At 41.1% G+C, this 12,274-nt stretch overlaps 1 protein-coding gene across 3 annotated transcripts in view; it reads left to right on the plus strand.

Moving 5' to 3' along the window:
• Positions 1–12,274, plus strand: part of Vtcn1 (V-set domain containing T cell activation inhibitor 1) — a 65,166-nt gene that overhangs the window by 36,005 nt on the left and 16,887 nt on the right. For 2 of the 3 annotated variants that reach the window (XR_012439890.1, XM_074050669.1), the window contains exon 2: positions 5,788–5,852. Coding sequence is in view for 2 of the 3 variants with exons in the window: in XM_074050669.1 (XP_073906770.1) it covers positions 5,788–5,852 (65 nt within the window). In the remaining variant the exon portion in view is untranslated. Of the gene's footprint in view, positions 1–2,198; positions 3,493–5,787; positions 5,853–12,274 lie in introns of those variants that run through there. The other variant, XM_074050670.1, reaches the window with a different exon arrangement.

Below are 12,274 nucleotides of genomic sequence, written 5' to 3' on the forward strand. Positions count from 1 at the left end.
AGATAATTGTTAAGCTGTGTTATTAAAGGAGTAATGACAAAAAAATCTGTACATGTTCATTACAGGCACAATTTTTTTCTGAAAATATCTGACCCACAGCTGGATGAATCCAAGGAAGTAGAACCTTCATATGTGAGGGAATGACTATAATTCCTTTTTCCTCTTAAATGGGAGAAAACAAAAATTTTTGGATAGATTAAAATAAATGTCTTCAATGTGAGTCTTTTTTTTTTTTTTTGCAGTACTGGGGCTTGAACTCAGGACCTTCACCTTGAACCAATCTACCAGCCCTATTTTTGTGAAGGGTTTTTCAAGACAGGGTCTCTTAAACTACTTGGCCAGGCTAGCTGCAAACCACAATCCTCCTGATCTCTGCCTCCTGAGTAGCTATGATTACAGGCCTGAGCCCCCGGCACCCAGCTTCAGCCCTCTTATTAAACCTAACCATGTTTTAGTTTATGAACAAAGTGGTATGTTTTTCATTTTTCATTATTCTTCTTGATACTTTTCATTGAAAAGTAGAATTTGTTCAGATTAATCGTGTTTGCTAACTAACCTAGCTTTCAGAGTTTTAAGCACTCATCCACTTATGCAAGCAGAGTTACACTAATGACCTATAAGGATTATAGTCTCTGTAAGTATTTGGAATGGAAAAAGAAACTTGACAACATAGAAACCACTCATATTTGATTAAAACAAAGAACATTTTATGTTTTCCAGACTGAACGCTCTACACACTGTGCAGCAGACTTTAAAAGCCCATGTTTTCAGAAAAGGAGCTAAATGTGGGAGGAGAGGAGCCTTCCAAACATCTGGCCACCTGCCATCTGGGGCTTTTTCTAGACTTCCCACACGGAGTTAAGAATGCAAGGCCCCTAAGTCAGACTCCCTAGGCTTCAAACCTAACTCTCCCATGGCTGAGAGAGCTTCAGCTGTTACTTAAGCTAAGCCACAGTTTCCTCACACGGAGGAGATAGTAATAGTACTATTTACCTTGGAGAGTTTTTGTGAAGATTGAACAAGATACTGTATGTAGAGCACTGATACACAGAACATGCCCAATAAATGGGATGATCATAAGCCAGGTATGGTGGAGAGTGTCTGTAATCCCAGTTCTTGGAAAGCTGAGGCAGGAAGATCATGAGTTCTATATACCTTGCAAAAAAAGGAGGAGAGGGTAGGATTTGCTGTTGATTGTTTGTTTGCTAGTACTGTGGGGTTTAACCCAGGGTGTTGCAAATGCTAGGCAAGTTCTCTACCACTTGAACTACACCCCTAGCCCTTTTGTTTTTGAGGCAAAGTCTCCTACTACCTTTCTGTAGGGTGGCCTCAGACTTCTGATCCTCCTGCCTCTGCCTCCCAAGTAGCTAGGATTACAGTCATGCACCACTACATCCAGTTATTATTTTCTAACTCTGATACAATGAAATGTTTGTCCTTAAGAGATCAGTGTCTCCATCTTGATGCAGGGTACAGTCTGTCTTTTGTAAAGTGTGTTTCCAGAACATCACTTAGCTCATTTGTAATCAGAAGCTAGGGGAATGATGACAGTATAATGTAGGAGTCTGTGTTAGTTCGTGAAGAGTTTTTCCAAGGCAAGAGGAGCTGCAAGAGCAGAGAAGAAGACCTTTAGTGGAAAATGCTTAGCGTGGCTCTAAGTTTTTTTTTTTTTTAATTTTAAATGAACATCTGCAGTTGGGGCTCCCTCTCCAGAGAAGCACATCTGGCTTTGCATGTCTCAGGCAGCACTTCCTCTGTGCCCACCTTCATGGCAACTCTACACAACACCCAAAGTCAGAGTGTCCATCTTATTAAGTTGTGTGTTTTTAATATTTTTCAGTGCAGCTTCTGGTCTTACTAGCTGCCTGTCTTGACTTCTACGTTGCCTACCACAGCACCAATTATTGACTATTGGTGGCCCAATTACAAAATTGCCTACTTTTTGAGTGGTCACTCTATTTTTTTCTCCATAAGCCCTGTTCCCTTTCTTGTGTGGCGGCAGAAGGCAGTGGCACTGGCAGTGTATGCAAAGGCACAAAAAGGAACTGAACAAGATCATCCTTGGGCAGAGGGCTGTGTTTGGCAGAATTGCAGCTGCAAAACTGGCTCCTCACCTGGGAGGCTTTGAGTTCTACAGCCTCTACAAACACTTCCCAGTTCAGGGCACCAAAGTGTGTTTCCCTGTTCTGACACTGCCCAATGTGGCAGAAATAACACCTCTTCTTTGTGTTTCTTTCTCAGGCAGAGTGTGCAGAGGCCCTTTTGTAAGGTGTATCTCCCAAAAGTGCACTGTTAGTTCCAATGCATTAGTTTAAGAGATGTAGTTTTGCATTAAAAATTTCCTAAAGCACAGTTATTTCCCAGAAATTATTCTGGGAAAGTAAGAGCCAGAAAGCAATATAAGAACACCTTATATTAAATATTTTGTTCATATTTTTAAAAAATTAATAAGTAACAGATTGGAATTTTTAATTTGGCTGCTCTGACAATTCCTGAGTCTCTTTCCAAGACTCTGGAGGCTGAAATGTTTCCCAACAGAATACAAGTTCAAGAGCAAATCTCCAGGTGACTCCTGTTTAGATACTTGCTGACACAGGGCAAGGTTCTGTGTTGATGGCAAAGGGAATGTGTGGGCCTGGTGTCAACTGTTTTGCAACACACAACCTCCATTGTCCTCTTTCTTTTGGTGGGTGTCCAGGAATCTATTCAATTCCTGCTGTCCAGCACCCTTCTAAAACATTAAGAAGGAATAAAATAAGCCGGGTGCTGGTGGGTCACGCCTGTAATCCTAGCTACTCAGGAGGCAGAGATCAGGAGGATCATGGTTCGAAGCCAGCCTGGGCAAGTAGCTCACAAGACCCTATCTTGAAAGTACCCAACACAAAAAACAGGGCTGGCAGAATAGCTCAAATGGTAGAGTACCTGTCTGTCCAGCAAGCATGATGCCCTGAGTTCAAACCCCAATGCCACCAAAAAAAAAAGAATAAAATAAAATTTTAATAATGAAGTTACAGTAAATAGCTACAGGTAAAAATTACTTACAGTGAAAATGGCACATGGTTAGCCCTTTATGGATTATATAATGTTGTTTAATTTGAGTTCTAAATAATCCTTTTGTATTAGTTTGCAAGGGAAGTCAAAACAAAGTGATACAAACTGGGAGGCTTAAGCAACAGATGTGTATTGTCTGTGGGATTACTTCCCTTCCAAAAATTGTGTGAGCAGATCTGCCCTATCCTTCTCTGCAGCATCTGGTTGGTGACTTGCTGGTAATCTTTAGTTCTCCCTTGCTTCTAGATCTCTGCTTTCATCTTCTCCTGGTGTTCTCCCTGTATGCACGTGTGTCTGTGTCCAAATTCCTCCCACCTTTTGGTTTTTTTGAGACAGTCTCACTACATTGACCACACTGTCCTTGAACACCCAGACAAAAGAGATCCTTCTGCCTCAGCCTTTTAAATAGCTAGGATTACAGGAGGACACCATGATGCTCAGGTAAGTTACCCCCTTTTTATAAGGACACCATCTTATCAGTTTAGGGACCTATTCTACTCTACTCCACTTTTGCCTCATCTTACCTAATTATATGTGCAATGACCCTATTTACAAGTAAAGTCACTCACTGTGATTCGAGGGGTGAGGACTTCAACATAAGAATGGGCAGTGGTGAGTACATGCCACCATAACACTTTTCTAGTAGATAAAGCAGGAATTCCTCCTCTCCACACTTTATGGATAAAGAGCCCAGTCTCAGAGAGAGGAAGTAATTTACCCAAAGTAAGTGAAATTTCTGTGTCACACATGCAAGTCAGCTGTCTGTCTGTCTCAGCAGTCAAGGAGAGCCACACATTGCCTGGTGCCATGAGTTTGTCTAGCCGTCCTCATGCACCTGGGCCAGTAAGTTGTGAGATTGCACCGAGATGGAAACAAAGGGGAAGTGTTCAAATGTGCTCACCTTTTGGAAGCAATTTAACACATGGCCTATTATGAAGAGCTTTGCTTGCTGGCCTGTGGCTGTCCTCATGAGGGCTTGACCTCCAGAAGAACTGGTTTTTGTTTGTTTGTTTTGTTTTTTTATTTTTTAAAAATTTTTATTTTATTCATATGTGCATACATTGTTTGGGTCATTTCTCCAGGAGAACTGTTTATGCAAGGTTTTTCTTGATAGTCTGCTGTTTCTCTCTGGAGGGCCCATCCTCCAGCCAAGGGGAGGTGGGTACAACGAGCCTATTCAGGGAAGAAAGTAAAATGCCCCACGCTTCCTTTTTCTCTCTGTAGCATCATTCTTTGTCTCCCTGTGCCTTCCTTTGTCTTGCCTGTTGAGTAACTTCAGCGTGGGTTTTGGGAGTGTGGAAACTGCCCAGCAGCATAGAGCGGCTGGCCCAGGACACCTTCCTGATGACACATGCCACAGGCAGGCAGCAGTGGGTGAGCTTCCCAGGAATGGCTCTTCCAACACACCCTGTGACCTGAGCCTTCTGCTCTGCCTAAGTCACCCCCACAAGCTTGATCTTGTCCCCATCTGGAGCACTGGTTTCCCTCAGGCAGAGAAGAGGAACACACCCATCTGTGAGTCCTACCCTCAGGGTCAGTGTAGGGTGTTGTTGAGTGCAGATTTGGGAGACAGATTCTAATCTCAGCTCTGTCACTTGCTAACTGTGCGGCTTTAGGGAAGATGTCTCTCTGTCACTTCCCCCTCTATTAGATGGAGGTTATAAATTTGTTTACCTCAAAAGGTTATTGAATGGATGAATGGTATAGGTGACGCTTGGGACAACATGTCTACCATATGACTCAAGCACTCAGTAGATGTCTCAAGTGTAACTTATTAATCTGTTCATTAAAAACTGTCAGAAAAAAAAAATGGACATCTGTGGCTCACACCTGTAATCCTAGCTACTCAGGACACAGAAATCAGGTTCGAAGCCAGTCTTGGCAAATAGCTTGCAAGATCCTATCTCAAAAAAAAACCCTTCACGAAAAAAGGACAGTTGTAGTGGGTTAAGGTGTAGGCCCTGAGTTCAAACCCTAGTATCACAAAAAAATGAAAAACCAAAACTGCTAGGATACATAACAAAAAGTTAACAGTGGTTGTGTCTGAGATGAAATTACAGGTGATTTTTACTGTCCTAGTTTTATTTACATTTTCTTAGCTTTCTATCGTGAAAAATGCTAGTCTTTCTTTTCCTGCAATGCTGGGGTTCATGCCCAGGCCTTGGTGCATGCTAAGCAAGCATCCTATCATTGGGTTATACCCCAGACTGCTTCTTAAATAAGAGAGAGAGCAAACCCCACTAACAATAGATGGGGGTGCAATGGACGAGGTACAAGTGGGTACAAAGTAGAGAAGACAGGACCATTCCCCTAGTGGAGTTCATCGTCTACAGAAAGAGACAAGACACACAAATCATAGAAGAGACAGGGCAGTAACGTTCAGGGTAGGCTGAGCATGAGGCCAGTTCCGCCCGGTGGCTCCTGGCATCACTGAGAGGTTACTGTCAGTCTTACCTCAACAGTCTTTGCACATGGTCCTCTCTGAGCTGGAAACAGGAAATGAAGATAACAGTGTCAGATAAAAGGGTCTCTCCTTTAACCCATCCCTGGGCTGGGGCAGGGGAGTGCTGGAGTGGGGAGGCTGGGGTTGCTGAGATTCCTTTCTATCTGGAAGAAAAGGTTGACATACATGACTTAGTAGCACATCATATCCATGACAGACATGTACCAGGTCGCAAAACAGCATGTGAAATGGAATGAAGAAGTAATTGCCTGTTTCTCTGTCTCTTTCCATAGCGTTATTAACATCACCATTATTCTGGCTGGAGCAATTGTGCTTATCATTGGTTTTGGTATTTCAGGTACGTGATTTTGATCTTACCACAATCCATTCACCTTTTACCATTTCACCATTAAACCTCTGATCTCTCAACATGGAAAGGGCTTGGTCCCAGAAAACTTCACAGTTAGAACCCTTGTCTTCTACTTATTATGTTCTCTTCATCTTAAATATTTAACTCCTCCGGCCTCTGTTTCCTCATTTTTAAAGTGGAGAAATAGTGGCCAACCCACAGTCAGTTGACAGTCCCCAGTGAGAAGTCTCATTCATCAGTAGTCTACCTATTGCTGAAATGTCATTCTGGGATACAGGAAAAGGGCGTGACTGAGCCACACTGTCAATGGTTAACCTGAGTAGATATCTCCTTCCAACAAAGCTTCTGCTGAAGTGTTAAATGTCCTCTTTTTACACAGCAGTCTGAGGTAAAGGGAAACAGGCCAGTGGAGCATGGATGGTTAGTCTCCATCAGTTGTAGGAAGTGTTCCCTTTCCTCTTCTGTGTGGCCATTTCTCTGAAATATTTATTATAGATGCTACTTTAATTATGACACTGAATGAATCAGACCAGCAGCTGTCTTCTCTGAAGCAAATTGTTTGCTCTGTTTCCCATAAATCCCCCTGACTTGGAAGAACACATTTATTTTAACTTAGTCTGCGACCAAAGATATCATGTCATAACTTTAAATAGTTCTAGAAGCTCTTTGTCTCTATCATGTTCCTCCAGTGTGGGTGTGTGGCCTCCAGTAGTGGTCACAAGGCCTAAAATAAGAAAACTTGTTATATGTATGTTTGCTTAGAAAAGGCATTAGCAACCTTTCCCACTTTCTATATCATAAAAATATACATTTTGTCATTTGTCCATTTTTTAATTGGGTATCTCTTTTTTGTTCTGAGTTGTAGGAATTCTTCATATATTCAGGTTGCAAATTGGCTGTATATTACAAAATCTCTTCTATGCCTTGTTTTTAGATTCACCTAATAATATTTTTCAATGAACAAAAGTTCTTAATTTTAATAATCTCCCAATCTTTTCCTTTATACTTGGAGTTTTTTGTAATCTGTTTAAGAAGTTTTTGCCTATCCCAAGGTCACTGAAGATTTTCTTATAGGTTATCCTGTGGAAGTTTTGTTGTTTTTACTTTTCACGTTTATAATCTGGAAATAATTTTATGATCTGTGATAAACATCAAGACTCAATTTTTCTTTTTTTAAAATTGTTGTGCTGGGTGGAGGTACATTGTGGCATTTACAAAAGTTCTTATAACACATCAAATATATCATACTTGAATTCACCTCTCCCACCATTCTCCTTTGTCCCCTCCCCCCCCCACTCATGGAATAGTTTTAACAGGTCTCATTTTTCCATCTTCAAATATGTGTACACAGTATTTGCAGCATTCACCCCCCCATGACCTTTCCCCACCTTTCTCCCCTCCACTGGTATCAGCCTCCCTCCCAGCCCCAGGCAGGACCTGTTCCACCCTAGTGTTTTCCAATTTTATAAAAGAAAAAAAATGACATTTCTGTTTCTTTAAGATAGCTTACACAGAGAGTTTCCCTGTGACATTTCCATGTGTATATGTATTATAACCTGAATTGGTTCATCCCCTCTATTTTTCTCCTTTCTATCTTAGTCCCTTTCTTATGGTGGTTTCAACAGGTTTAAAAAATTTGTATTTATTCTTGTATAGAGAATACATCGGTGATATTCACCTTCTCAACAAGATTCAATTTTTCCATGTGACTGTCCAGTAGACTCAAAATCATTCATTGAAAACATTGCCTTTGCTCCACTTCTCTCTAGTGCCGTCATTGTCACAAATCAAGTATCCATATGTGTGTGAATCCACTACTGAATTTGCTAATCTGTATCATTCCAATACAAATGGCCCTTGATTTATGATGGGGTTACATTGCAATAATGAGTTGAGAATATTACAAATTAAAAATGCATTTAAACCTGGGGACTGTGGCTCATGCCTATAATCCTAAGAGTTCAGGACAGCTGTTTGAGGCCAGCCTGGGCAATGAAGTTTGCAAGACCAGCTTTTTGTTTTATATTTTCTCTGATTTGTTTTCCTATTTCACTAATTGTAACTTTTTATCTTTATTAATGTTCCTCTTCCTACTTTATGTGGCAGCCTTTCAAAAAATAAGAAACAGCCAGGTGCTAGTGATTTGTGCCTGTAATCCTAGCTACTCAGGAGGCAGAGATCAGGAGGATAGTGGGTCGAAGACAGCCCATGCAAATAGATCGTGAGACCCTATCTCAAAAATTCCCAACAAAAAGAGGGCTGGTGGAGTGGCTCAAAGTGTGGGCCTTGAGTTCAAGCCCCAGTACCACAAAAAAAAAAGAATCTTTTTTCTAATATATTAAATAAGCATTCCATTTAAAATCATGTCCAAAAAGTCAACAAGTAGTTTTTAGTAGATAGTGCCATTCAGTTTTCCAAAGTTATTCACCAATTTACCCTTAATCAGAAGAGTATGAGACTGGTGCTTTGAGAGACATGATAGCACGTGTCAGCACAAAAGACTACATTGTGTATGATGTATATAAAGGTTCAAAAACGCAAATGTTCTGCCTTCTGGTGTTAGAAGGCAGCATAATGGTTATTAGCTCTGGGGACGAGGTGGAGGGAGCAATAAGGATGGGACATAGGGGACTTCCAGGAGGGCCGTTAGGGCCTATTTCCTGGTGTGAGTGGCACTTGTGTGGCATGAAGTTAGGATAACTCTTCAAACTGTCCAGATATGATGCATAGATTTGTATAGGTGAGGGTTATACCTAAATGCAGACTTATACATAAACAAACATTTATAAACATATATGAATATATAAAATATATATTCTTTATAAAAAATGAAATATTGACTGATAAAGAAAACATTTCGTTTAAAGACATTAATACTAAGGTACATTTTGATACCTTTCTCACAAAGGCTTAACTCTTCCTTAATTACGATTTGCCCTACTGCTGATCTTACATATCACTGAAAATTAAAACCCTTCGCTCTTTATCTGGGTGACTTAAACCTTCTTGGGTTGAATTGGATACCTGACCTGGCACCAGAACCTTCATAGAGTTGTTTATCTTTTGTTGTTAGTGGCTGAGACTATCCTAGCAAGAATTTCCACATTGTGACAGCTTTCCTGAGTCAGCCAATACTTTTTTGCTACTTCCAGCATCTTTTCCTCTTATGTGGTTATACTGTGTTCAGGTACTGTTAGCAATCTCAAGTACTAAACTCAGATTCCTGAATATAAAGGGTGTTCCTTAAGGGTTTTTCTTTTTTGGTGGTACTGGAGTTTGAACTCAGGGCCTCACGCTTCCTAGGCAGGCACTTTACCACTTGCACCACTCCATCAATTCTTTTTTTGTGTTGGGTTTTTTCAAGATAGGGTCTTGGGAACTATTTGTCCAGGCTGGCCTAGAACCGTGATCCTCCTGATCTTTCCCTCCTGAGTAGCTGGAATTACAGGTGTTAGCCACCAACGCCCGTCCTTAAGGGCTTTTTAAATGAGCAAAGAGATGAATTGTGGAGGAGTAAATAGAGGTTATAGTCTACACAGTGTGCTAACATGCCACCAATATCCCACTACTACCATCAAAGAGGTTTTCTGCCCCCTTCACATTTCACAGGGTGAAAGTTGGTTATTTTGGATAAAATGGGCTGTTTATTAGTTTAATCCTGCTTAGTGGGATTTTTTTTCAACTGCCTCTGTTAAAAAGGCCATAATCTTCACCAAAGAGCACCATATTATCAAATTTTAAATGAATTCAATAAAATCTTAGCTGGCTTAACATGCAATATGTTGAAATTAAGGCAACAGCATTAAATAGACAATGATAACATCTTCTGAACCCCTCTTGTGACCAAATAACTTCACGTACATTGTCTGTTTTACACAAGTAAAACTGGAGTTAGACTTTATCACTATATCCAGGTACTAAACTTGTGTGCAGTCACATGCAGCTAGCAAGTGTTTCACCAGGACTGTGTTTCATGCTCTGGTTTTGCTCCTCCCTACTGCCCTATACCAAGATAACATTCACATTGTGTGGCAGAGAAGGGTGTTTTATGGTTTTCCTTGAAGGTATTATTCCTGAGACCACAGGAATATTCACTAAAAACCAAAAAAAAACCCAAAATCGCCCCAAAACCAGGAGTGGTAGTACAAACCTGTAATCCCAGCACTCAGGAGGCTGAGGCAGGAGGATCATGAGTTTGAGGCCAGCCTGGACTCCATACAGACCCTGTCTCAAAAAATTTCACAAATGCAGAAAAATATAATTTTTGTAACTCTCCTGCCTCTTTCTTATAGCCATCCAGTTCTTTGTAAATTCTAAACATGACCCTGTAAAATAGAAAATGCATTTGAGGTGAGTTGTTTGTAAGAGAGGTTGCGGGGCTCCCATCATTCCCTTGTTAAAAGGCAGCCTTTGGGCTGACCATCTGAGAAGGAAGGAAGTGTAGTGGAAAGGTCCCTGACATATTTATCCCAGTCACCACACTGTCTCTCACTCACCAGTGACACTGAAGAATTCTGTGTAGTGGAAGAGTTTAGGAACCAGAGATGTACCAGTCTGGGCATCCTTTCGGATGCATATCCTTTGGGATGTAACTTCACTTTCCAGAGTCGGTTTCTTTACTGATTTAAGGTCACTAAATTCTTTATGGTTAGCAAATGACTTAATTCTTTAAGGTCATTAAAGAATTAAATGAGAGTGGTTCATAAAGTGCCTGACATGTGTGTGAGAAGTGGTTGCCATTGTTTACATGGACACCACCAATACTATTAACAGACATACTCTATTATTAAGGCATGCATTCAGTGTCTCCTAGGTACTGCACAATTTCCTGGTCAAGCCAGGGCAGGCCTCATTAGAGGGTAGGGAGGTCAAGGGAGGACATCCCAAGACTCAATCTCCTAACAATGGTTTGTCTTTGATACTAGATAAGCCTGTATGTGCTTATCAGGAACATTACACCAGTTGTGTGAAAAATATTTGATGTTTAAAAAAACATTATAGCCATCTGTGAAAAAGAAATCGCTGTTGGCTTTTCTTACACTTAATTTATGGTTTTTCATTGTTATTCTTTTATATTTTTATTGATTGGTTGGTTGATGGCAGTACTGGGGATGGAACCCAGATTCTCCTGCATGCTAGGCTACCACTCTGTCTAAATTATACCTCCAGTTCTCTTGTTCTTATTTGTAATGAAGTGTTGGTATCTTTTTAGTGGGCTGGCTCTCTACATATCTCAATCTGGCCCTCGTTATCAACAAAATGTGATAGAAGGAGCACAGGCTAAGTGCCGGGCAAGGTTGGTTTGATCCTGGCCCCACAATTTGCATTAGTAAACCATTTAACCTCACACAGCTTTTGTAGCCTCATTCATAAAATACTTGTAATGGTCACTCTTACCTCCCTCATGCTTAACATGAGCCACCAAGAAAAGCATTTAATAACATGCTCCTTTCCTTACCTTTTGGACTCCATACATTTGATCTTTGCAAATGACCGAAGTTAATGATGGTTATCTCTATCGAGGATTTAAGGCCTAACATGGCAAGTTAGGTACTATATTAGACACTTTACCTGCATTGGATCATTTAGTCCTTTCAGGGACCCCCTGAAGGAGCATTTTCATTTTACAGATGAAGAACATGTGGATTAAGGAGGCTTGAAAACTTGTCCAATGTGACATATTAATAAGTGGCAGAGCTGGGACTTGAACCCAGGTAGCCTGATACCCATGCCAAACTCTCAAACATGGTGCTCTGCTGATTCCCTCCACTTTTCCTTTTTGTTTGGCTAACCTCACATCCTTTCTCATTTTTTCTCACATGAGCAACTGCTACTCTCAGTCCCACTTTCTTCTTTGACAAGAGAGGTACCTACAGGTGTCACCCTGGCCTTCATTGTGCAGGCTCATGCCATTTCTACCTTTGTACCAGGTGCTGTGGTGCCCACCTGGTCAGCTGACGGTCAGCAGGTGCTACTGTTCATTTCCCAGGTTTTATCCAGAGCTGCAGAGTACCTCAGAATCCTAATTTCTGAAACAATTACCTACTCCTACTCTCCAAAATACTCCTGTTCCTACAAGGGTTCTGGTTGAATAGCACACTCACCTTGTGAAAACTGAAAGGCTCAGACTGTACCTTGCTCACGTTGAAGTCCCCCACCTTCTCCCTGGAGACCAGAGTTGTACTAATAACACCCCTCATGAGGTGCACAATTTATTTTTCACCTGGGTCTTACAACTTTCAAGGGCTTGGTTGTGATCTTAGAGGCCAATGAAATGCCGTAAACTGTGCCAGTTGAACAGTTTTTTCTCCCTAGTCAGTGCCCTCTAACCCATCTCCCTAGGGCTCTTCGTCCTTTGGCACACCAGATCACACAGAAGCCTCTGGTGGTCAGTAAACCTCGAAAGTCAC

This window comes from Castor canadensis, chromosome 12, assembly GCF_047511655.1.
Source record: "Castor canadensis chromosome 12, mCasCan1.hap1v2, whole genome shotgun sequence".
In the NCBI taxonomy this organism is placed as follows: Eukaryota; Metazoa; Chordata; class Mammalia; order Rodentia; family Castoridae; genus Castor; species Castor canadensis.